This window comes from Talpa europaea (assembly GCF_964194135.1).
Source record: "Talpa europaea genome assembly, chromosome: 3".
NCBI lineage: Eukaryota > Metazoa > Chordata > Mammalia > Eulipotyphla > Talpidae > Talpa > Talpa europaea.
Window position 1 is genome coordinate 130,235,215 of NC_140069.1, and position 27,182 is coordinate 130,262,396.

Here is a 27,182-nt window from a genome sequence, read left to right on the forward strand (position 1 = left end):
GACAAGTGATGGAGGGAAGAATAGAAAACCAAAAGGAAGCATCCTCCATCACAAGGACAATGAATTTGGGATCTCCTGCTCTCCTGGAACTTTGCTTCTATTCCCCTTCCACATTAAAGAATGATTCCCAAAGTATTCATGGATGGTTTGACTTGCATTTGCTAATTTGGCTCTGAACATAAAGAACATTTTTTATGTTTCTAAATTTCTTTTTTTTATTTTAAAATTGGAAGTTTATTTTTTTAATATTGTTTTTATTTTTTTACATCATTGTTCATTTTTAAACAATATTTGCTTCCCCCCACCCCCTCAGGTGTCGTCCCCATAGAGTTTCCTTCACCAGTGCACCCGTGCACCATCAGCTCAGTCCCCTGTGCTCCTCCCTCCCTCCTTCTGATCCCTCTCCCTCCTCCTCCCCTGCAGGATGTCTCTGATTTATAATTGTCTGTTTTTGCATTGTTATGTTTTGTACTGTTGTTATTTTTTATGCTGATGTCTTATTTGTTTCCCCTATATTCCTGCTATAAGTGAAACCATCTAATATTTTTCTTTTTCCTTCTGGCTTATTTTACCTGAGCATGATCCCTTCCAGCGCCATCCATGTTGCTGCAAATTGCATGTGTTTATCTTTTTTGAATGCTGAGTAATATTCCATGGTGTTTATGTACCACATCTTCTTGATCCAGTCATCTATTTTTGGGCATTTGAGCTGTTTCCAAAGCTTAGCTATTGTAAATAGTGCTGCTATAAACATAGGGGTGCAGGTGCTCTTTGGAATTGATGTTTCTGTGTCCTTTGGGTAAATACCTAGGAGTGGAATTGCTGGATCATATGGAAGCTCTATGTTTAGCAGGTCCAGAAATCTCCACACAGCTCTCCATAGTGGTTGGACCAGTTTGCACTCCCACCAACAGTGCAGAAGAGTTCCTTTTTCTCCACACCCTCGGCAACATTTGTTGTTGCTAGTTTTTTTAATATGTGCCATTCTCACTGGTGTGAGATGGTATCTCATGGTAGTTTTGATTTGCATTTCCCTGATTACAAGTGATGTGGAACATTTTTTCATATGCCTGTTGCCATTTGCATTTCCTCTTCAGAGAAGTTTCTTTTTAGCAATTCTGCCCATTGTTTGACTGGATTATTTTCTTTGTTGTTGTTGAGTCTCATCAGCTCTTTGCAGATTTTTGTGATCAGTCCTTTATCATTAATGTTGGGTGCAAAAATGTTTTCCCAGTCGGTAGGGTTTCTCTTTGTTTTTGTTATTGTCTCTTTTGCTGTGCAGAAGCTCTCTAATTTGATGTAGTCCCAGCTGTTTATCTTTGCCTTCACTATCACGGCTTTGGGTGATGTGTCTGTAAAGATGTCTTTGATGTGCAAATCACGTAGTGTTTCGCCTATATTTCTTTCTATGTATTTTATGGTTTCAGGTCTTATGTCTAGTTCTTTAATCCATTTTGAGTTGATTTTTGTGTATGGTGTGAGGTAGTGGTCAAGCTTCATTCTTTTGCATGTAGCGACCCAGTTTTCCCAGCACTATTTATTGAACAAACTTTCTTTGCTCCAATGCATAGTCTTTGCTCCTTTGTCAAAGATTAGTTGACCATAAATCTGTGGGTTTATTTCTGGATTTTCTATTCGATTCCATTGGTCTGTATGTCTGTTCTTGTTCCAATACCATGCAGTTTTGATGATTATGGCTTTGTAGTATAGTTTGAAGTCTGGGAGTGTGATGCCTCCATTCCCTTCTGTTATTTTCAGGAGAGCTTTGGCTATTTGGGTTTTTTGTGATTCCATACGTATTTCATCAATAATTGTTCTATTTCTTTGAAGAATGACATAGAAATTTTGATTGGAATAGCATTGAATCTATATATTGCTTTTGGTAGGATGGCCATTTTAATAATGTTTGTTCTCCCAATCCATGAGCAGGGGATGTCTTTCCATTTCTTTGTGTCTTCTTCTATTTCTTTTAACAGTGTTCTGTAGTTTTCTTTGTATAGTTCCTTTACCTCTTTTGTTAGATTTATTCCCAAATATTTGATTTTTTTTTGTTTCAATAATAAAAGGGATGGTTTTCATATGATAATATCAATAGATGCTGAGAAAGCTTTCGACAAAGTGCAACACCCATTCATGATAAAAGCCCTTGAAATTCTTGGGATACAAGGAACATACCTCAACATCATAAAGGCCATCTATGACAAGCCAACAGCCAGTATCATTCTCAATGGTGAAAAGCTGAAAGCAATTCCATTAAGATCTGGAACAAGACAAGGATGTCCACTCTCACCATTGCTTTTCAATATAATACTGGAAGTCCTAGCCAGGGCAATAAGACAAGAGAAAGACATCCAAGGAATCCAAATAGAAAAAGAAGAAGTCAAACTATCACTATTTGCAGACGATATGATATTATATATAGAGAACCCCAAAAACTCCACAGAAAAGCTAATTCAACTCATCAATCAGTTCAGTAAAGTGGCAGGATACAAAATCAACACGCAAAAGTCAGTAGCCTTCCTATACACAAACAATAAATCTGAAGAAGAAGAAATCAAAAAGACCATCCCTTTTGTTATTGAAACAAAAAAAATCAAATATTTGGGAATAAATCTAACAAAAGAGGTAAAGGACCTATACAAAGAAAACTATAAAACACTGTTAAAAGAAATAGAAGAAGACACAAAGAAATGGAGAGACATCCCCTGCTCATGGATTGGAAGAATAAACATTATTAAAATGGCCATCCTTCCAAAAGCAATATACAGATTCAATGCTATTCCAATCAAAATTTCAATGTCATTCTTCAAAGAAATAGAACAATTATTGATGAAATTCATATGGAATCACAAAAAACCCCGAATAGCCAAAGCTCTCCTGAAAAAAAAAGAAGGGAATGGAGGCATCAGACTCCCAGACTTCAAACTATACTACAAAGCCATAATCATCAAAACTGCATGGTATTGGAACAAGAACAGACATACAGACCAATGGAATCGAATAGAAAATCCAGAAATAAACCCACAGATTTATGGTCAACTAATCTTTGACAAAGGAGCAAAGAATATGCATTGGAGCAAAGAAAGTTTGTTCAATAAATGGTGCTGGGAAAACTGGGTCGCTACATGCAAAAGAATGAAGCTTGACCACCACCTCACACCATACACAAAAATCAACTCAAAATGGATTAAAGAACTAGACATAAGACCTGAAACCATAAAATATATAGAAGGAAATATAGGCGAAACACTACGTGATTTGCACATCAAAGACATCTTTACAGACACATCACCCAAAGCAGTGATAGTGAAGGCAAAGATAAACAGCTGGGACTACATCAAATTAAAGAGCTTTTGCACAGCAAAAGAGACAATAACAAAAACAAAGAGAAACCCCACCAACTGGGAGAACATTTTTGCACCCAACACTAATGATAAAGGACTGATCACAAAAATCTGCAAAGAGCTGATGAGACTCAACAACAACAAAGAAAATAATCCAGTCAAAAAATGGGCAGAAGAGCTTAAAAGAAACTTCTCTGAAGAGGAAATGCAAATGGCCAACAGGCATATGAAAAAATGTTCAACATCACTTGTCATCAGGGAAATGCAAATCAAAACTACCATGAGATACCATCTTACACCAGTGAGAATGGCACATATTAAAAAAACTAGCAACAACAAATGTTGGCGAGGGTGTGGAGAAAAAGGAACTCTTCTGCACTGTTGGTGGGAGTGCAAACTGGTCCAACCACTGTGGAAAGCTGTGTGGAGATTTCTGGACCTACTAAACATAGAGCTTCCATATGATCCAGCAATTCCACTCCTAGGTATTTACCCAAAGGACACAGAAACATCAATTCCAAAGAACACCTGCACCCCTATGTTTATAGCAGCACTGTTTACAATAGCTAAGCTTTGGAAACAACCCAAATGCCCAAAAATAGATGACTGGATCAAGAAGATGTGGTACATATATACCATGGAATATTACTCAGCATTCAAAAAAGATAAACACATGCAATTTGCAGCAACATGGATGGCGCTGGAAGGGATCATGCTCAGCGAAATAAGTCAAAAAGAAAAAGAAAAATACCGGATGGTCTCACTCATAGCAGGAATCTAGAAAACTTAAATAAGGGACCAGGAAAATGAATAACTATAAGATAGTGAAAATCAAAATCAACAAAAAACTATGAACCAGAGACACTTTTAGGGGGGCGGGAGGGGAGGGATTGGGGTCAGAATGGGGGGGCTGCAATTGTATGGGGAATATAACAATAAAATTTATTTAAAAAAAAAAAAAAAAAAAAAAAAAAAAAAAAATAAAAGGGATGGTTTTTTTGATTTCTTCTTCTTCAGGTTTATTGTTTGTGTATAGGAAGGCTACTGACTTTTGCATGTTGATTTTGTATCCTGCCACTTTACTGAACTGATTGATGAGTTGAATTAGTTTTTCTGTGAAGTTTTTGGGGTTCTCTGTATATTATCATATCATCTGCAAATAGTGATAGTTTGACTTCTTCTTTTCCTATATTGATTCCTTGTATGTCTTTCTCTTGTCTTATTGCCCTGGCTAGGACTTCCAGTATTATATTGAAAAGCAGTGGTGAGAGTGGACATCCTTGTCTTGTTCCAGATCTTAATGGAATTGCTTTCAGCTTTTCACCATTGAGAATGATACTGGCTGTTGGCTTGTCATATACGGCCTTTATGATATTGAGGTATGTTCCTTGTATCCCAAGAATTTCAAGGGCTTTTATCATGAATGGGTGTTGCACTTTGTCGAAAGCTTTCTCAGCATCTATTGATATTATCATATGGTTTTTATATTTCTTTTTGTTGGTGTGTTGGATAACGTTGATTGATTTTCGGATGTTAAACCATCCTTGTGTCCCTGGAATGAATCCTACTTGGTCTTAGTGAATTATCTTATGGATACATTGTTGGATTCTGATAGCTAAAATTTTATTGAGGATTTTTGCATCAATGTTCATTAGGGAGATTGGCCTGAAGTTTTCCTTTTTTGGGTTGTCCTTGTTCGGTTTTGGCATTAGTGTAATGTTGGCTTCATAGAACATGTTTGGTATTGTCCCTTCCTTCTCAATTTTTTGGAAGAATTTGTGAAGGATAGGCACCAATTCATCTCTGAATGTTTGGTAGAATTCATTTGTAAATCCATCAGGTCCTGGGCTTTTGTTTTTGGAGAGTTTTTTGATTACCATTTCAATTTCGCTGCTTGTAATTGGTCTGTTTAGGTGTTCTATTTGTTCTTTATCTAGCTTTGGGTGATTGTAGAGTTGTAGGAATTTGTCCATCTCTTCTAGATTGTTGAACTTGTTTCCATATAACTGTTCATAGGAGTTACTGATTATTCTTTTGATTTCTGCTGTGTCCGTTGTGATTTCTCCTCTTTCATTTGTGATCCTGTTTATTTGTGCTTCGAGATTAGGTTGTTCCTTTGAGTTCTTTCTTGTTTCTTGATGTGAGCTTCTATTGCTATATATTTTCCTCTTATTACTGCTTTTGCTGCGTCCCATACACTTAGGATATTGGTGTCCTCCTTGTCGTTCAATTCAAAGAATTTTTTAATTTCCTCTTTGATCTCCTCATTAGTCCAGTGGTCTTCCAGTAGTGTGGTTTTTAGTCTCCATGAGGTAGGAAGGTTCCTTGCCTTCTTTTTATGGTTTATTTCTTGTTTGATGCCTTCATGGTCAGAAAAGTTGGTTGGTATGATTTCAATCTTGGTGTATCTGTTGATGTTTGTCTTGTGCCCCAGTATGTGATCGATCCTGGAGAATGATCCGTGTGCACTTGAGAAAAATGTGTACTCCGTTTTTTGGGGGTTTAGTGTTCTATAGATGTCTGTTAAGCCCAAATGCTCTAGGTCCTTATTTAGAGCTTTAGTTTCTTTACTTATTTTTTGTCTTGTTGATCTATCCATTGTTGATAGTGGTGTGTTGAAATCTCCTACTATGTATGTGTTTTCTCTGATGTCTGTTTTCAGAGAGGACAACAGTTGTCTGATATATTTTGGTGCTCCTTGGTTTGGTGAGTATATGTTAATGAGTGTTATTTCTTCTTGAAGTATTGTCCCCTTGATCATAATGTAATGACCACTGGGGTCTCTTTTTATTTTTTTGAGTTTGAAGTCTGTTTTATCTGATATAAGTATAGCTGTTCCTGCTTTCTTTTTTGGTCCATTTGCTTGTAGGATTGTTTTCCATCCTTTAACTTTGAGCCTATTTTTATCTTTTGTAGCTAAATGTGTTTCCTGGAGACAGCAAAAGGTTGGGTTTTGTTTCTTAATCCAGGCTGCAACTCTGTGTCTTTTTATTGAAGAGTTTAGTCCATTTACATTTAGAGTTAATATTGATATGTTAGCATCTGTATTTGTCATTGTGTTTGTCTTTCCTTTGATTTCATTTACTTATTCTTTTAATAACTTTTTTTTTTTTTGGCCTTCTTTCGTTGTTATTCGTCCCTCTGAGGTTCTGGCTTTAGGATTCCTTGTAGTATTTTTTGGAGTGGGGGTTTTTTCGTAATGAAATTCCTGAGTTTCTGTTTGTCTGAGAAGGTCCTTATTCTTTCTTCACAGAGGAAGGAGAGCTTTGCGGGATAGAGTATTCTTGGTTGGCATCTGTTTTCTTGGAGTCTGTTGACTATGTCCCTCCACTCTCTCCTTGCCTGTAGTGTTTCTTCAGAGAAGTCCAATGTCAGCCTGATTGGTTTTCCTTTGAATGTTATATGTTTCTTCCCTCTTGCCAGCTTCATTATTTTTTCCTTGTCTTGGATTTTTGGGAGGTTTACTATTATGTGTCTTGCTGTATTTTTTCTTTCGTCGTGGAAGTTTGGTGTTCTTCTTGCTTCTTGTATATCAATTTTCAGCTCCTTCTTCACATTTGGGAAGTTCTCTTCCATTATCTCCTGGAATATTTTCTCTGTTCCTACATCTCTCTCCTCTCCTTCTGGGGATGTGTGTGTGTCTCCAGAGTCTCTTTGTTTTCTGATGGCGCCTGGAGCCATTCGCTCACCGCGGCAGCAAATCCTGCAGGGTTCTCCACAGCTCCCGTTCACGGGGTGTGGTGGCTGCAAAAGTTCCTTTCCACTCACAGTCCCGCTTGCTGCGTTTGTTCTTGTTGGTCGTTTTAGTTTGTTTTTTTCCTTCTCTCTGCGGGTTGGAGAGTGCCGACTCTGTGGGTGGGGGAGGGGAGCAGGTTTCTGCGCTTTCCTCCCTACTGGTCCTCTTTTATGGCAACTTTCTTCTTGGGGTAGTTTGCTGGAGTCACCCGTTTATCTTCCCTGTCCCAGTTCTCACTGGGACCTGCCGCTTTTCCTCCCTATTAACTTTTTTTAATGGGAGATCTTACTCGCAGTGTCTCCTCGCCACCATGTTGTTCCGCCCCCTCCGGGGTTCAATCTTTCATCATTCCTTTTCCATTCGTAAAGTGTATTTCAAAAACTGCAACTCTACAGAAGTAGAGGGGCCAATTGGTCCCTGCTCCTTAGTCTTTTAGCCAAATATCTTTACAAGGAAGATGTTACTTTAGATGCTAATCTGCAAGTCTGTTGCCAATTGTGTCCCCAAGGTGTTAGATGTACACTTAAAAAATACTCTTTTTCGTGTGTGTGTGTGTGTGTTTGTGTGTTGTTAATATGCTTTGTAAAAGAAAAGTTTTATAAAAAAGTTAATTCTTTAATTTCTTGACTGATTTACTGGGTTCTAGTTAGGGGATATAAATTTGACCAAGACAAAATTCCATGTGGAGAAAAAAAGTCAAGTGGTAAAATAGTTTTTTGTCTCTTTCCTTCATTTTGTTACCTGCCTAAGAGTTACAATCAAAATTCATTGTTGTGGAATCTGTCTTTTCATGCCAACATTCCATTTTCTTTTCACCTCAGCCAGTCTCCCATTTTGGGTTATTGAATAATCCATGTTGGATTATTCTCCTGTATCTATCTAATTCCTGCCTCCATTCCCAGCCTAAATCCTGCAAGGGTTTGTCCAACTTCAACACCCTTCTCTATCTGGAACCACATGGCATTTACCTAGGTCACTTCTTTATTTGGCTCTCCGGGTGCCTTAGGCATACCCTACAATGTTATTGCACTCTTTCTATCTAGTCCTCATTTTCTGTATTTGAAATTGCATTTGGTAATCTGTAGTCCATGTGAATCACCATCATGGAAGATGAATTTTTCTCTATCCTGGACGGAGTGGAATTGCTGGATCATAAACCCTAGAAGTCTGACAGGTAGAACTAAGCCTATTGGAGAGATCGGGGGAGGGCAGAGAGCAGGGTGTGAAAGGGGACCCGTAGGCTATGGTGGAGAACTGTGGGTGCCTTGGTGGTAGGTGTGGTGTGGAGAATGTATTTGAGGATGTGTGATCTATTTCTCTGAATTACACATGGGGAGTAAACCAATGCTACCTCAAATACAACTAATTATTTAAATTAAAAAAAAAAAACAGTGAGGAGTAAATGTAAAAAAGAAAAGGAACAACAGAACACCAGACTCAAAACAAAATGAAATCTTCAACACCATTACAATCTCATGGTTTGACAACAACAGATTTCCCCTGCAATTATTATAATATAAAGGGCCTCCACAGTGGCGCAGTGGTTGAGTTCTGGGTTGTGAACCTGCCCACAGCCTCTGTGGCACCGGTTCGATCCCCGGCTGCTCCCCGGCTACCGGAGGAGGGTCCCATATGGCGAGCAGACCTCTCCTGCCACCCGCTGCTCCCCTCAGCAGTGTACTTCGTCCTTCTGCCTGCTCTGCTCCCCGCTCTGGCTCTGGTGAATTCTCTCACCCTCCCGCGCTTCTGACTGTACCCAGTGCTTGTATAAACAAACCAAACAAACAAACAAATAAATAAAACATGCCTCTATTAAAAAACATAATTATAACATAAAGGAGCTAAAGATTTTTGTGATTTAAGTTCTAAAACTTTACTTCCTTAGGATATAGAAAATAGGAAGGGAAGAAAGGATAATTGGCTTCATCCCTCCTCTGCAGGCTCAGGAATGTTTTGAGAGATGAGACAAACTTTTGCTATCACAGAATTTGTATCTTACATAAGAGAAAAAAACTTTTTTGATTTCAAATGCAGGAGAAGTCCTCCATTTTCTAAAATGAATGAAACTCTCTGCGCTTAAATTTGAGTACTTGATAACTTTCCAATCTCTGAGACAAAAATGTAATTAACAATATATTCCTTTATTTCCCAATCACAGATAAGGAACTTACAACACATTCCTGAAACATGAATGAAGAATAATACTTAAATATACCATTATAATATCCATCCTCTGTGCTTCTACTTTACAGCAAAAAATACATAAACCAAAGTGTCCAGGAAGAAAGAAGTGATTTTTCACAGTTACTTTCTTTGCCATGGGAGTGCTAATGTTCAAGCATATCTTCTTCAGAAGCTTTCTTGGATTCCATGCAACACTTCTTCTGTTTCCAGTCTGTTTGACGCAAGATTATACAGCCTCTCCTATTTTTCCAAATGCTTCTTTCCTCTGGGCTTGGAATGCCCCAACTCACAATTGTCATGGGTTCAATATATCGATCGATTTGAGCCTCTTCTCCTTATCAGGAAACCCTGGGCTAATCGGCCCAGGACGAGGTGTTGTAATATTTTATAAGGACAAACTGGGCTGCTATCCTTATGTACATAAAGGTAAAAATGTGAATGGAGGAATCCCTCAGTTGGCAAACCTGCAAAATCATTTGGACAAAGCTAGGAAAGACATTTGCGGTTCCTTTGGACCTAACGACGTGGGCTTGGCTGTAATTGACTGGGAAGAATGGAGGCCCCTCTGGGACAGAAATTGGGGTGCTAAAGTTGTTTACAAAACCCAATCTATTGATTTAGCTCGCCAAAATAATACGACACTCACTGGTCAAGAGGCAGACCTAGTTGCCAAAGCGGAGTTCGAAAAAGCTGGAAGGAATTTCATGCTAGAGACTTTAAATTGGGACAATTACTACGGCCGAAATACTTATGGGGTTATTATCTTTTTCCTGATTGTTACAATCATCATTATGACAACGAGCGAGCTTACAATGGAAGTTGCTTTGACAAAGAAAAAGAAAGAAATAATTTGCTCGACTGGTTATGGAAAGAAAGCACTGCCCTATTCCCATCCGTTTATTTGAATACCAGAATAAATGGTTCCAATACTGCGCTCTTTGCCCGGAATCGTGTGCTGGAAGGCCTTCGAGTTTCTAAAGTGCGAAACAATACGGACCCGCTTCCAGTTTTTGTATATTTCCGTCTAGTTTTTACTGATAACATTAAGACTTTCCTTAGTGAGGTAAGAAAATCAAAGTATGAGGATTATGAATTAGTGTCCTCTGTAGTGTTCAATCGAATTTAATGTCATTTTTGAAGGAAGGGAAATTTAGCTTTTCAACGCCTTTAGGATCATGCACACAGGTAGGACGCATCATGGCACAAATGCAGAATAAGAACGTTTCATCTCTAACGTCATTGCAATGATGGAGAATAAGGTAGTACAGGCAACGTTTCAACTCAGTCCCTTCCTTTTTATTTTCCTGGGCCTGCTCTCTTTTCAATAGAAGTCATTCAAATCATAACAGGAACTCTGTATGTTTGCTAGAGGAGGGCAATGGTTATGTAAAACATGACAATTAAATGGGGAAGTATTAAAAAATATTATTGTGGACCCTGTAGCTTAGCTCTGGTGTTACTGTCTGATATGTTTAACACTTTCAAGTTATTCCCATCTGTTAACTCTCTCTATTGCACCCACCAGGATGACCTTGTGCATACAATTGGGGAAAGCATTGCTCTAGGTGCCTCTGGAATGGTAATATGGGGCAGCTCCAATTTAACCCATGATAAGGTAAGTTTTGTTGGTAGGCAAGGGATCAAAACATTTCTATGTTTAATGATCTGGGGGATTGTTGTGATAATAAAAAATAAAAGAATACTATATGAGGCACAAAATATCTTTTCATTTGTGGTTCTATTGTGATGCAGAATCTCCATAGCTGTTTCCCTGAGGAAACAATTCAGTGAGGTTTATTGAGTTGCTAGACTAGATGGCTAGTTAAGTAGCCAAACAAAGACTAGAATGTGGTTTGATGGGCATCCCTGGTGTTTCAGGTGGTTTAGCGCAGCACTGTGAAGCTGTCCACAGCCTCTGCAGCGTGGGTTCTCTCCCCTTGGAGGTGGAGCAACCTACATGGCAGGACAAACCTCTCCTGGCTTGCTGGCCGCTCCCCTCAGTGGTGTTTTTCAACAGATCTGCCTGTTCTCTTCCCCACTCTGACTCTGGTGAAATCTCTCACTCTCCACACCTCTGGCCTGTTCCCCAGTTCTTGTGTAAGATCTTTTAAAAAAAGATCTTTTTAAGATCTTTTAAAAAAATTCTCTTGACTAGACTGCTCTTTTGTTGACAAAGGAGGACTAGAATGTGGTGTTATTTCATGGTGTTTTTTTTTTTTTTTCTACCACACCTTTGTGTCTCTTCTTAAAAGAGGCTGTGTCTTCTCTTAAAAGAGTTGCAATTAGTCAACCTGCATTACTTTGGTCTTTCCTTCATTTAACTGCTGTTTATTTAGCAATTACTTATGCAATTATTCACTGAATGACACTCAGTTGCAGGGTCAGCAATTGATGGCTGTGGACCAAGTCTGGCCAGTTGCTTGCTCTGTCCAGCTCCTAGGTCAAGACTCATTGATACAGTTTTAAATGGTAGCTAATAGGTTCCTGTACATCAGTAAAGCTTCATTAGCTCTAAGTCCTGCTCATGTGTTGAGGAGCCCAGAGCTGCTCTGCACATCTGAGACACCAATATATCATAAAGGCAGAGAGGGTATCATTAAAACCTTAAAGTATTTGCTGCCTGGCTTATACCCAAACGTTTGCCAACCCTTGAGTATTGAATGCCTGCTGTGGTTAAATATCAAGTAATTTTTAGAGGATGGAAATGTAATAATGAACAGGTCACAGGTCCTCTCTCTGCATTCTCAGAGCTGGGAACACAAGAACAGATAGAGCAGGTCAGGAGAATAAAGGTATCAGAGAGCCAGGAAGCAGCGTGGGCAGGATGGAGCGTGAAGGAATGGTGACATTTTAGATGAGGCAGTCACAAGATGCTCTGGTGAGGTTGTGCAGCAGAGACCTGTTGAATTTGGACCAAGTTTCTGGAGGTAAGTGCAATGGCCTGCAGGCTGCAATGTGCAGAAAGAATGAGAAGGCTGGTGGGTCTGGAGTGCAATGAGTAAAGAAGAGAAAGATAAAAGATGTGGTTCTGAGATAGCAGGCAGTCATGTGTGGGCTTTTACTCTGAGATGGGAAGCTACTAACATGTTTGAGCAGAAGAGTGGCAATCTCTGATGAACAAGTCAGAAGAAGTACTTAGCTCACTTGAGAGTAGAAGGCAGAATGGGAGAAGGGTAAGGTGCAGCAGGGAGAGGAAGCTAATGCAGGCTTGGACCTTAGGTGTGAGCAAGTGTTTGGCAGTGACTGTAATCCAACATTCGAACTAACAGTGGATTGACTGAGATATTGAGGAGCAGAGTGGATAAGAGAAGCAATAAGGTAGATGCCTCCAAGACTTCAGACTTGAATTAGAAGCTTCTGAGATGGCATGAGCTTCAGGAGCAGCAGCACAGCAGGGGATGCACAGGGAAGCAAAGGAGTGGGGAGTAGGGCAGGGGTTGGGGCTGGAGTAGAATTTAGAAACAATCAGGTTAGTTTTGAAAGAATGACTGAATCATTTAAAGGTTTCCTATGGAGAGGAAGGAAACCCTTCCTTATTTTCCACAGATTATATTTAGTAGTGTGTATTTTTAGAAAACCTGTTCATTAGGAATATAAACCTGTTTTTTCTCTGTTTGGTCTCATTTTTTTTTCATTTTCTCCAAATGCATTTTCTTGAGCGCAAAAAAGCTTTCACTGTTATGACCTAACCTTTGTCTCTCTCCCTTTATTTTTATCCTATTTTAGTTCTGTGTATCAGGTCTTTATACCCTACCTCTTCAAACGTTTTGACTCAAAGCAAGAGTAAAGCTGTCACACGAACACTGAGGAATCGGAGCTGATTTTGTCCTTCATGGTGAATGTGGAGATGCTAGTGATGCCCATGCCTTGGGAAAATTGTGATGGACTCTTAGGGGCTTATCCTAGGAACAGAGAACAGAGACTTTGTATTCTAGGAGCAGAGGAGATCTTTTGATCATTTGTACTTAAGAGAGAAAAAAAAAACATCATTTTACTTCATGAATAAAATACATTTGTCACTTTTGATAAATTTTGAAAATAGTCTTGACTCTTCTGCTTATTAGGTCTAGTTCTATCCACTCTGATTTGATCACCAAATAAAGAAATAATGCAAAATTACATTCACAGAAAATCAATCAGTCTCTAATATAACAAGCTAATAATTTACCATAAGCTTTCAGATTTAAAAAATTATTTAACAATTATAATTCTCCTACTTATAGTCCTGATTTTCATAATTTTTTCCAAAATCTGTAAACTCTATTTGGAGGACCTGATCAATGTTAGGATGGAACCACTTAAAGATTTTCCATATTGCATCCTTTTTTAGTAAAAGGAACTCAAGTGTCTCCTCTTACTCAAGTGAGGAATGACTCAGGTATTCACTAATTAGGAAGATGAATTGATGTACTATTTAATTGTCACTTTTTTTTGTTCTTTTTTTTTGTTGCTCTTTAATGTTCACATCTGCTCTGACTCTGAGATCATCTTCGCCATTATTCATACAGAAGGGTCCTTTAACTTCAATGTGGCTATTTTCTACCTCATGACACTGCCTTGCAATAGCCCCCATGTACAGTGTTCTATGTATTTTTGCTGCCTTTCCCAATTTAGGGTCATTGAATATCAGTTCTATCATTATTTCCCCCCTCCTTTCTGTGTCATTCATTCAGTAGAGCAATGGGTTATTTATCATGATTCCTCTGATTCAATGGCAACTTGAGAGCCTTTAATTGCAGGTTTACTTGCAATGACTGAACTGACTTAAAAATTATTTTCAAATGAAAGCAAACCATATCCTTCCATTCTGTTTTATTAGTTCCATTGACGAGATGGAACCAGTTTCTACTTGTCCCAACCTATGAGCTTCTCTATCTTGTAAAGCAGCAATACTGGATTAATTTTTTCTTACCTTGGATTTGTCCTACTCTTTTTATCTCATTTTACCAAACCCCACTGGAATCAGTTCTGTGTTTATGAGAACTAGACTAAGAGAATCCTGAAAATTCAGCTCCATCTCTCCCCATTTCAGTGTTCACACCCTTCATCATATAAGTAAAGTCCTTCTGCCATGTAAGAAAGCAGTGTCACAGGTTCCAGGGAATAGGGTTTGTGCAGCCTTGGTGCACAATAATGGAAGGCCATTATTCTATGGAAGGGAAGGTAGCAGGAAATAGATTCCAGTGGGAGCTGCCAAGATTCCTCCACTTGCCTGTTGACCTAGCATAGCTCTTTGCTCTGCTGAAGACTAGAACCACCTCCTCAGCACTGTCATCATGAAAGAAAGTGACTATCTTCTGGGTATAGAAAAGGAAAGTGTCCCAGTTTTAGGACACACTAGTTTCAAGATGGGTCATTTTCAATACTCAGATTCCACAAATAAATGCATTTGTAAAAGAACTGCTTAATTCACCCATAATATGAACTACAGATCACATTTATTACAAAGTGTGTTCAATTGAACCTCCATTATTTTGAACTTGTATTTAGAGCCATATTTCCAGTGTTATTTAAATGTGTGTGGAAAATGAGATACTTATATTATATTTACTTGAGGAGTAATGATACACTGGTGCTATGCTAAGTACTTTTAAATACCATGTATCTTTATACCACAACCCTGTGTAGTCCATGCTGTAATCATGCCACAGATGAGAAAGCAAATGGATAGTCTGATTAATTCATGTCTCCATGATTCCTTGGACAGGAAACTAAGACTAAGAAAGTTTGGAAGTTTCCTCAATTGATGCAGCTAATATTAGTGTAACTGAGACTCCCATCAGAGTAGTGAACTCCAGAGATAATGCTCTAACTGCTGTATGTTCTGTGCCTCATTCACCCCCATTAGTTTGTGAATTATTGTGGAAGAGAAAGGCTTGTTTGTTCTCAGTGAATTAATCGGTGGCATGAAATGGCATGTGAAACTTGCAAATGTTACTACGTGTATTTGGAATAGTCTTTGCTTGTGCAGAAAAGTATAAAATATGTCCTATGTCTCCCTGGATTTTTATTTTCATGCTTCCTTAGAAAATGCTTCTGCTAGGATTTAAATGACATACAAATTAACTTGCCCCTTCTTATTCTGACCTTCTTATAATTTTACAGAATGCTTGCACGAACCTAGCCATTTATATGAAGAATACCCTGAATCCTTACATAATCAACGTCACCCTAGCAGCCAAAATGTGTAGCCAAGTGCTTTGCCAAGATCAGGGAGTGTGTGTACGGAAACACTGGAATTCAAGTGAATATCTTCACCTGAACCCAACAAATTTTGTTATTCAAATGGTGGAAGGTGGAAAATATGTGGTAAACGGGACTCCCACACTGGAGGACCTGCAGCAATTTTCTGAAAAATTTCATTGCAGCTGTTATGCCAATATCCATTGTATGACTAGAGTGAATGTGAGTACTACAAATCATACCCGTGTATGTGTTGGTAATGATGTTTGTATAGATGCCTTTGTAAACCCAGCACTCAGTGGTCCTTCTAAAGTGAGTGACAGATCTTCAGGTGCTTATAGCAGTGCTGCTTCTACTATACCATATTCTACAATGTCCCCACGTGCTTCTGGGAAAGTCCTCAATGAGAGCCTCCAAACAAAATGCTTAGTGGAAGCTGTCTCCAACATCCTCCAAGAAGAACATGAGCGTCGCTTAAGTAATCTAAACACTCCTAATGAATCAACCTTTACCAGTACAAGTTCAGTGCTTATTAAATTTCCTATCCACATACTTTATGTTTTTCTAGCTTTTACATTTTTATATTTAGTAACTTAAAAATGCTTTTTTCATACACATGATAATCCTTAGTTTGTATTTGAAGTGCTGACAAAAACACATGGCTATGATAATGAATAGCTTGACATTTTGAGCAAAAATTATTTTCTTATTCAAATGAAACTTTAAATTATTATTAATGATAAACAAGGAATGTTGACTACCACCTTTGATTTTCAAAATCATAGAACAGTGTTATGACTAAAACCATTGATACAACAATATGATTGAAACTACATTTGACTTGAATCCAGATTTTTAACAGAACATACAATTTCTTTAAGATGATGTCCAAGTTATATATTCTGCTTGCCGTGATTCTGTAGCAAATATTTTGCGTACATGAATGTATATATACTGATTGTAAAAACTGATTGTAATTCCTATAACAACTGTCTACCTAAGTTTTGCCTGAGAAAAGTGAAGGTTTGGATAATACCACTTTACTACAAATGAGTATCATTGTGGATGCACTGTAGTTAATAAAAAAATGTTAAGAAAGTAATAATGAGGAAAACTCTTTTTCTTTTACAATGTCTATTGCTAGTTGGTCCTTAGCATAGAAATATGATTTCAGCTACTTCAGTTTAATCATTGCTTCCAGTTGTGTTGTATAAACAGTAGCCTTTAACAAGTGATTATCCTGTCAACATGGCTTTTGAGTTAATGTCTTCAGAATTCATATAGTCGGTATTCCGATTGTCTTTTCATCCTTGGTTGTCAAGTTTGACACTCTTGTGCACCCATAATGCCTTACTTCATCTAAGTTCCATCCACATCCTCAGAGAGCACTTATTGAGTGTTTTTTTCTCTGCCAGGGTCAATGGAGGCATCACAGATTAGAGAGGAAGGAGAATGTTTCTTGCTATGCTGAGTTTGGTGTATATTTGAAGAAGACAGACCTCAAAATTGAAAAATTACAACAGTGTGTGGTGAATGTTATGATAGAAACTCAGCATGCTGTGCATACAAATATGAATTCCAAGAGTGCCTTTTATGCTATCTATGTGACCCAATAAAATTTTAATATATTGTGTTGATACAACAATGCGTATTTGATTTCTAGCACTTTAATATTCCACATATTCAAAACATACTTTAGCATAGGCACATAGTTTGAAAAGAAATATATTACGTTCCCCACACCAACTTGTTACTCCTAAACAACACATAAAGGGATAAAGCTTGCATGGATATACAGTTATGTACTTTATTGGGAAGAATCATTATGGATGAGTTTATCTTTCTCTAAAATGTCTCTTAATTGCAGCCCAGAAATAAAGAGATTTCAGGGTTAATCATTTTGCAAAAGCATGAAAAACACTGATTGTATTAAGCAAGATGTGAATGTTTTGGAAAATTGAGCAACCAAAAATATACACATATATTTTGTATCCGGTAGAAAACATTAATCACTAACTTCATTAGTCACTGACTTCAGTGGCAAATACTTTGTTTGTTTGTTTGTTTAAAGATTTATATATACATGCATACAATAACTGGGGTACTGGCCAGAGGTGGGGGGTTAGGGGGTGAGAGGATTCACCAGAGACAGAGTGGGGAACAGGGCAGGCAGAATGACTTACATATACTGCTGATGGGAGCAGCAGGTGAGTCAGGAGAGGTCTCTGCGCCATGAGGGTAGCTCCCTGGCCTGCTGGGGATTGAACTCGTGCTTCAGTGGCTGTGGACAACCTCATAGGCCGTGTTTTAACCCCTGGGCCACAGGGAGGTCCCTGGCAAATACTGTCAATGATGTTTCCATGTGATGCTAGGAACTAGCCTGACTGAAATTGCCAGTACCATTTTAGAGCTCCTCACAGATAAAAAGAGCTTGCGTTTGTTATTCAACACTTAATTATATTTTTTTACATACAACTTCTCATTTAATTACCTAGTTTCCAGTTAAGGAAATGAGGCTGAAGTTGAGTAAACTCAAGGTAGCTACAATGCCGTTACAGAAGGAAAGAAAGTTTATACAACCTTCCTCTCTACCTCTTTGTTCGATGAAACATATTCAACCCTAATGTGTTGTGTTCAACTCTGAGTTCCTACTTGTCAGAAGTTATTGTCATTAAAGTCTAATTTATAAATATAAAATACAAACAAAAATAATTCTAGTACCATGAATGAGAAGCAATATTATATAGAGAAACTTTCTAAAAATTAAGTTTATTTTCATATCAAACACTGTATAATCACATCATAATAAATATGTGACATAGAAAAAATAATGAAGGAAAACACCAATAATCACTGTAGTATATACTGGTAACTCTTGGCATATTTCTTTCTAGTTTTCTTCTAAAGAATTTTTTTAAAATCATGGGTGTAATAATAATATATCTATATACTTGCATCCTACGTTTTTTCTTAGCCATATTTTTAGGCCATTATTTTAACCCAAATAATAATTTATCAGCTGGAAATAGCACAATTTAATTATCAATCTTCTGTAAGCTTTGATATGTAAATTGTAAGCTTTTACTCTTTAATTACCTTGTGAGAAAATATTCTCCAGATCACCTTATCAGTTTATTCACTTATTAATCAATTTGTGCATTAATTAATTAATTAATTAATTAACCATTACCTCTCTAATGGCGCTGCTCTAGGCTTCAAAATAGATCCCTGAACAAAATAAGATCCTTGCCTTCCTGGAACATACATTCTAGTTGAGGAGGCAGGCATCAATATTTACATAGCAGTTTATATAAAATGCTAACACTAAGTGAAAGAAAACAGAGCAGAGTGGGGAAGGTGGGATGTTCTTGTATTGGGTCTTATTGAGCAAATGCCAATTGGATGGGATTAGCTGTGAGAATATTTTGGGTAAGTATGTTTTAGTGCCTTTGGTGGTGGGACTGGTGTATTCGAGGAATAGCAAAGAATGCTCTGGGGCTGAATCCTTCTCCTTACCATTAACTTCCGTTGTTTATTCTTTCAACTATAGCATTTATCATCATCTGACATAGTATATAGTATATATTATATATTTGCTTATTTTCTGACTTCCTTCTCTGGAATGTAATCTAGGAAAATAAAGACTTCATCTTGTTCTATGCAGTACATTACTTGCTACAATGCCTGGCACACAGTTGATGTTCAATATATACTTTGAGTGAATGAATGAGTGATTCATAAATCTGACTCAATAGTAGCTATAAATTTACCATGAGTTTTTTTTTTAGCTCTGCACATTATAGTGAATGATTGCAAAGTCATTCTTAAGCATTGTTCTATTCTTATCCTAGTACACTAGCACCTGACTTCACGTGGTTTAAGCTCGTGTGAAGAGCTGAGGTCTGAAGAGAATATATCCCTGGACAAAGTCAAAAAGTTAGTTATCAACAAGTCTAATCTGGAACTCAAGTTGCTGAAATGTCACCATAACTTTCTGTAAGATGGAAACCAAATATGTTTACTTAGCTTTTGATGATGCCCATGAATTTACTGCATTTGTAATTAATTTTCAGTACTCATACTGGTAAAGTGCAATCAACTTCCAGATCTTTCAGCTCTAGGGTTTCTGCAGATGTAACTTAGCTCACTGCTTTTGCATGGGAAAGCCACCTGCTAAACTGCTTCATAACCACAGTTTCTGAGAACCTTTCTAATTTCCTTTTAGGAAACAGCAAGCTACTCAGACTCACTACTCTTCAGAGTTCTCTTATACAAAAGGGAATTAATAATAGTAGCCTTTTGTGCACATTTAATGATATCAGGTAGGAAACATACTTGGCATAAAACCTGGCACATAAAAAAGTCCTGGCAAATGTTAGCTATTGTTATCAAGTACTGTCAATATTGATCCTTTAAAAGTCATGATAGGTAATATTTTCTCCTTTTTGAAGTAAAAAATTATGTATGACTCAGAGTAGTGAAATGGGTTGCTTAATATTATTTAGAAGTACCTGTGCCTTAAACCCTTCTCTTTTGAACCTTAAACTTGATATCTTTTCATTTCGGCAGAAGTATATAAGACTATTGGCCCCAAATTCATCTTTACTAGCTTATAGAGAAATATAACAACCCCAACCCACGACTATACTGATATTGATATCAGTCTGTGCTTTTCTTTGACCACATGAAAGAAAAACTTAAATTTAAACAGTCTATAAGCAACCTACCCTTAACTCTCATGCTCTCAATATCTAAATGTCAGTTCCCCATAAAAGGAACAAGCGTCTTTTAGGAAAGTGTCTGAGTCTAAAGTCTTTTTCCAATGTATGAGTCTGGGAAATAATTGTTATCATAAAGTAAGGATGCTATCAAGGATTACTAGATTTTGATATCAAAAAAACTCATAAATTTTTTTAAAATTAATTAATTTATTTATCAAGCACTGGGTACATTCAGAAGTGCGGGAGGGTAAGAAAATTCACTAGAGCCTGATTGGGGAACAGAACAGGCAGACTGACGAAACACACTGCTGAGGGGAGCAGTGGGCGAGACAGGAAAGGTCTGCGCATCATGTGGGTCCCTCGCCTGGTGGCCAGGGATCGAACCGGCACTGCAGAGGCTGTGGGCAGCTTCGCTGCCCATCATTCAACCGCTGCGCCACCACAGGAGGCCCCAGAACTCATAAATCTTGATGATACCATAAATCTTGATATCAAAAGAACTCAACAGTTTTAACCTTGACGAAGGTTGAAAAATTTGAGAATCATTAAATAACTGCAACAGACTGAAGTGCTTCAAACATATTTTAATCTATGATGTCAAATTATACTAAAGCAAAACTTTGTTGGCCACCTTTGAAGAATGTTAAGAAACTAACTCCATAATTTGAAAACTAGTACATGAAAGGAAAGAATGGAGCCTCCCTGGTGGCACAGCTTTTGAGCGCCGCACTGTGAAACTGTCCGCAGCCTCTGCAACACAGGTTCCAATCCAGCTGGCCGGCTAGAAGCCCACATGGCACGACAGAACTCTCCTGCGGTGCCTGCTGCTCCCCTCAGCAGTGTATTTCGTCAGTCTGCCTGTTCTGTTCCCCGCTCTGGCTCTGGTAAATCCTCTCACCCTCCTGCGCATCTGGCCTGTACCCCAGTTCCTGTATGAATAAATAAATCTTTAAAAAAAAGGAAAGAATGAATCATTTACGGTATATTTTGCAAATGAACTATACCTCGGGGTAACTAAATAGTGAAAGAAGGGAAGTTTTTGGTCAAAGCAATGAATGAAGAAGCTTTAATAGAATAACCATTTTGTAATTCTAATGAATTAACGGATTTAGAACCTCAATGACTACTAAAAACACAGGAAGAGATAAAAATTAAACACTACATTTTACTAAATTCAATTATGCAACACCAAAGTCCAATCAGGTCTCCACTAATTCACAGCGTACAAAGGAAACTCTTTTTTTAAGATTTATTTATTTATTTATACAAGCACTGGGTACAGTCAGAAGTGCAGGAGGGTGAGAGAATTCACCAGAGACAGAGCGGGGAGCAGAAAGGCTGAAGGACCAAGGTACACTGCTGAGGGGAGCAGCGGGCGCAGCAGGAAAGGTCAGCAGGAAAGGTCTGCGCACCATGTGGGACCCTTGCCTGGTGGCAGGGAATCGAACTGGCACTGCAGAAGCTGCTGGAGCTTTGCAGCTCAGCGCTCAACCTCTGCACCACCGGGGAGTCCCACAAAGGAAACTCTTAAGGTACAAAGGGAAGTGTGAAACAGCATGCCTGGGAGGTAATGACCACAATTAATATCCTAGAAAAGTCTACAGGACAAATGGCCTGTTTAAATTACAAAAACAAAGCCAGGAGAACTCATGTCTATCAATGTGGGTTCAGACTGATGCTTCCCTCTGCAGGATTTACGTGACATTGCAGGCTCTTTTCCTCTTTCTCTTAAAAGATTTTTTTTCTGAAAAAGCTTTCTTAATAAGTCACTTGCACACGAAAATTCATCTTAGGGACTGCTGCTGAAGAACTTGACCTAAGTCCCATTTATTCCTCTAAATATGTAGAATCAAGCATAAATACAGGAGTTTGACTTGCATGGAAGCAATAGTATGGAAAAGTCAAAACATAAATTGCAAAACACATTTGGAACGCATGACAATGTGCTAATTCTTTTTTAAAATTTATTTCTATATGCATATAAAAGCTGGGGTACAGGCCAGAGTTGCAGGAGTGGGGTGAGAGGATTCACCAGAGACAGAGCGGGAAACAGAACAGGCAGACTGAAGAAATACACTGCTGAGGGGAGCAGCAGGCAAGACAGGACAGGTCTGCCTCTCCATGTGGGTTGCTCCCTGGCCGGGCGGGGATCGAACTCGAGCTGCAGAGGCTGCGGACTGCTTCATAGTGGGGTGCTTAACTCCTTGTGCCATCAGGGAGGCCCAACGTGCTAATTATTGTGCCTATTTCAGGAAGCCAATTCAAAACGACACAAACCTAACATGCAAAAGGACATGAATGTAAAATCACAGCAAAAAAACCACAAAAGGCTTGATATTTCAAAGGAAATTATGATTAAAATGACAATGAGAACTATTTTTACAGCTAATCAAAGATTTAACAAAATATAATATAAATTCACTTGAGTATTGGGGAAATACACAATCAGTAGTGCAGAAAGTGTTAACTGATACAAAATCTTTAAGAGTTAGCTGCATTTGGTAAAAAGCCGCTTTCAGCGCGAGAGGGTTACTTACAGCAGGTGCGGGCGGGTACCTTGAGAGCACTGAGGCCGGCTTCCCCTCAAGCATAGGCTTGGAGCAAGTTTGGGGGTGAAAGGCTTATTCCTGAAGTACAGGGAGGCACCTGAGGGCCAAACAATTTAGGCACATGTATGACCAAAAATAATGGAAACTCCACAATTTTGTCACTAGCAGGTATATGGAAGGGACGGGCTTAAGAGTGAAACCGTCTTGGTCCCTTCTGCTTGTTTCCTGAGTCATGGTTCAGTTGCTTCCAGAGTCACCGACCACCAACTCCATCCAACTCTAATAGAGACTTGAGGGTTCCTGGCCTAATTTTAGCCGCCTGTTATTTTGGGACATTGATTCTAGTGTCTCTCATATTCTCTCTCTCTCTCTCTCTCTCTCTCTCTCCCTCCCCCAAGCACTTTCTAGAATTCTAAAATTTTATTCTAAATCCCTAAAGATAGTCAGAAACATCTGAACAGTCATCCACAGATCCCTAGAGCCAGAGAACCTACCTAACGTTACTGCAATTGGAGTACAGTCCTCATTTACATCGCAGAACTAAGAGCCTCCAGGCCTTTGCCAATGGAGTAGATATGGCTGAAGTCTGAATCCAAGAGACTAGGCTAAATTCCTTGACCTTAGGTAAAGAGAACTTGAGTTGTATCTATCAAATGGAGCCAACACTTACTTACTTCATGGGATCATTGGGATTAATGTGCGGAGGATGAGATAGAGGAGAGGAAGGGAGAGGAAAGAGAAGACAGAGAAAAGTGAAAATATTAGTGACTAGTCTACTCTTTCTCAGACTTGGGACTCAAGCTACTGTAGATTCAGGCCAATGCCCTTGTCCTCCTTTTCCCGCTTTGCCTTAATATTACCAAGTGGGTAGGCTCAGTGCTCACAGTTCTACACTTCACCCAGTTTTTGTTTATTTTCCTGAGGAAGTTATGTGTAGCAAAGTTGCACTTAACTAATTACTGTTGGCAAATTTAGAAGGTAATATATATTAACCGAAGGTAAAATATTCCCATAAGTCAAATTTACCTTTCATTTCAGGAGTGTTAGTCTTTTAGTTCACATAATTTATTTATTTTTTAAAGATCTATTTTATTTAATTTTGCATACAAGAGCTGGGGTGTAGGTCAGAGGTGCAGGGGGTGAGGGGTTCACCAAAGACAAAGTGGGGAGCAGAACAGGCAGACTGACTTGAAATACAGTGCTGAGGCAAGCAGCAGGGGGAGCAGGAGAGGTCTGCTGCACCATGTATGTCAGCTCCCAGGCCAGGGGTTGAACTCATGCTGCAGTGGCTGCCAATAGCTGCGGATAGCTTGATAGTGCTGAGAATTAACCCCTTGTGCCATCAGGGAGGCCCCAATTTCTTATTCTTAGTGCTTAGTCTACATGATGTGGAAAGATAGTTAATTAAAAATATAGTATTTGCATTCTCCTGATCACAATGGGGAGACCTAAGTTAAAACAGGAAACATCACTTGTCAATGCTGTAACCTTTATTCATTTGGAATAAATGCAAAAAGAAACAATAGCCCAGTGAAAAAAACTAAACAATGAGGTCATCATTCCATCAAAGTTATCTAAACACCAAAGAGGCAATTGGTGGTAGAAAGAGAGAACTGCCCTTGAGTCTGATTAAATGCATACCTTTGAGGATATTTAGACCGAGATTTAATTCCATTTTTTCCCAATGAAGTTGATTCCAACAGCAGAGTACAACAGTGATCATAAAAGCAGAAAGTTGTTTGTCACTTATGTACCATATTAGATGATTAAAACCCACTCTCCCTTTTCAGAAAATGTGATGTTTGTTTCATGTGTTCATCTCCATGATAGTAACTTACCCAACAGATATCATTGTAAAGAGCAAGAACCTCAGAATTAGTCGGGTTTTCCATTTTGTGATGGCAGGCAAATTATTTAAAAATTCTTAGATTATTTCCTCATTTGGAAAATGAGGATGACTCTTAACCCTGCTGTTACTATGGCCTTTACATACTGTAATTATCTACTGAAAGCCCTTAGATGACTTTATAATCAGTTGTTGATTGATTTTTAGTTATTTGGTTGACATTGCCTTTTTGTGAAGGAATAAAATAAGCCTCCTCTTCCCTAAGTTGTCTAGAACAAACTTTTCCCAATATCTATCACCTTGACATGTGGAGCTTAAGGTCAATCAAGCTCCTGCAGGGTTTAAGAAAAACTCTTATTCTCTTGATTTCCTAGAAGAATGAAGATTGGGGGTATAACTCAGATTTAAGGTTATTTCTGGAAATGAACTTGCTGTCAGAGAAACCCATCTGTAGTTACAGAATATCTGTTTTTTTATGAGCCACACTCCCCTCCTCATATAAGTTCCCCTCCTCTATCCTTGAAGTCTAGGCCCCTATCCCCTTCATTAACTCAAGAATAAATACCTTCAGTCTATTCTATTTAGAATATACAGCCTGGTAAATTCTCCATATGCATGTAATTAAATTTGTCCTTTTCTCCTACTAATCTGTCTGATGTTCATTTGTTTGCTCAACAAACACAGGATGAACCTAAAGGAATTACGGGGAAATTTCTCCTCTGTTCCTACACCTACAAACACTGTCTCTTAATGAAACTAGTGAAAAACGTGCTGTTCTCATGTTAATATTCAAGTCGTAACACACATCACATATATGGCGAAGCACTTAGGGCCATCAATACATACTACTTATAACTTAGATTTTTAAAAGTGTGGTTACTATCTGTTAAGAATGAAAGGCAAAATAAGGCATATGCAATTCCATAAAAACAATATTTTTGGTCAAAACCATAAAAGTTCATTAAGCAGCTAAATACTAATTAGATGCAACCTTGGGAGACTCACTTCCCTGTAATTAAGTTGACAAGTGAACATGTGCCTTGAAGTTCTTTTAACTCTTTCAAGTTATTTGTTATCTGTTATCTCTACTGGTTTTGCTTTTTGCTTTTGTTTTTGTTCGTAGCCAAAGAGTAGGTTTTGTAAAGGTCATGTCCCCATGGCTCAACCTCATATTTGATCCATTCCCCAACCGCATTGTGGGTCCAAACTTCCGAAATTCTGAAGTAGAACAGTCCCCAATCCTAATGAATATTCTTGAATATTTTCACAGCTGATTTCCCTGTCCACTCAGAGTGCCTTCCTTTCCTGTGCCTTCTCCCAATTTGTGAGTCTCAGGGACACTCCCATTCTGTCATAATAAAGCCAGATTCTTAGAGGCCTGTTGCTCTAGCACAGTGTCTGTTTCTCTTGTCTCAGGTGAGTAGCTCATGGCACTCCTGATTCTTTCAGGTAAGGAGCCAAACACAACTGCCGACTCTTCTCATCCACAAGGGTCAATCTGCTGAGGCTTTTATGGAGTTGGAGTAGTGTAGAGGGACAGACATACCTACAAATGTTAATGCATCTCCATAAAGTCACTAGACGGTTGAAGTAAGTTAATTTTTCTTTGTGGACAGCATCAGTCACATTTTTCATGTATGCAATTTTCGAAATGTCTTGTTTATTTCAATAACACCAGTAATAATGATTGTTCTTGCCTTGTAGATGTGATAACCATACAGGTAGTGAAAGTAAGTTGGTTTCATTTTGGTATTGAGAAATAATCTTGTGAATGATTGCTTCTCTGACTTTTGGTAAATGCTCTTCTTCTTTTGTAAGATAGGAACAAAACCTGTCTGTTTGGCCAAACAGAAATTAACAACTAAATTTTTTAACACTATAACTTGTTTTGCCATTATTTGTTTCAAATATTACTTACTTCTATCCCATTTACATATTCCATAGGTCTCTTTTAAAAGACTGAAAACTGTCCAGGCAACTCACATTTGACAATTCAGAAAAATATTTCAACTGGGCTGAGGGAAGAGAGTTTGAAGGCTAAACTTGAACAAATTATTTTCTTTTTCATTCCTCCACCACAGTGTAAAAAAAGGTAGCCAAATTAATGCAACACACAGTAAGTCTTGAGTCAGTCTGATCTGCTCATAGAGTGATGACACATGAAGACTTTCTCATGTGGGTTCCCTTTTAGATCATCCTGGGTGATGAGGAATGCCATCACGAAGGTATGACTCCATCTTCAGGTCTGACACCACTGAAATCTGAATTTGCTGAGTATTTCATTTCTACTGGAACAATTTCCTAATGGTTCACTTATTTAATTTACAATAAGGCTTATTTTATTTCTTGCATAGGGAAGACTTGATGTTAGCAGGCCTATGAATTATTATGTGATCTCTAATTTTGCTTTCTGCTTTTGTGCAGGCTTATCAGCACTTTTCATATAGAAGAGAATTTTGGAAATAGGCACTACTATTAATAATAATACAACAGGAGTAATTTTCATTAATTTGGTACTTACATGTTCCTGATCTTCAGATAATATATTTCCTTTGCCCTCTTGAATTCTATGAGCAAGGCCAATAAATTGATAGGAGATTAACCGAGTACCAGGAGAAA

General features: G+C 38.2%; 1 protein-coding gene across 1 annotated transcript; it reads left to right on the top strand.

The window, feature by feature from the left end:
* Positions 1-9,398: 9,398 nt before the first annotated feature.
* On the top strand, positions 9,399-26,868 carry LOC311168921 (hyaluronidase PH-20-like; the record flags this gene model as incomplete). Its single annotated transcript, XM_084230625.1, is given in 7 exon segments — positions 9,399-9,978; positions 9,981-10,327; positions 10,790-10,879; positions 15,370-15,961; positions 19,673-19,769; positions 25,687-25,786; positions 26,755-26,868. Coding segments are annotated over 7 exon segments (1,920 nt in total).
* Between the last annotated feature and the right edge of the window lie 314 nt (positions 26,869-27,182).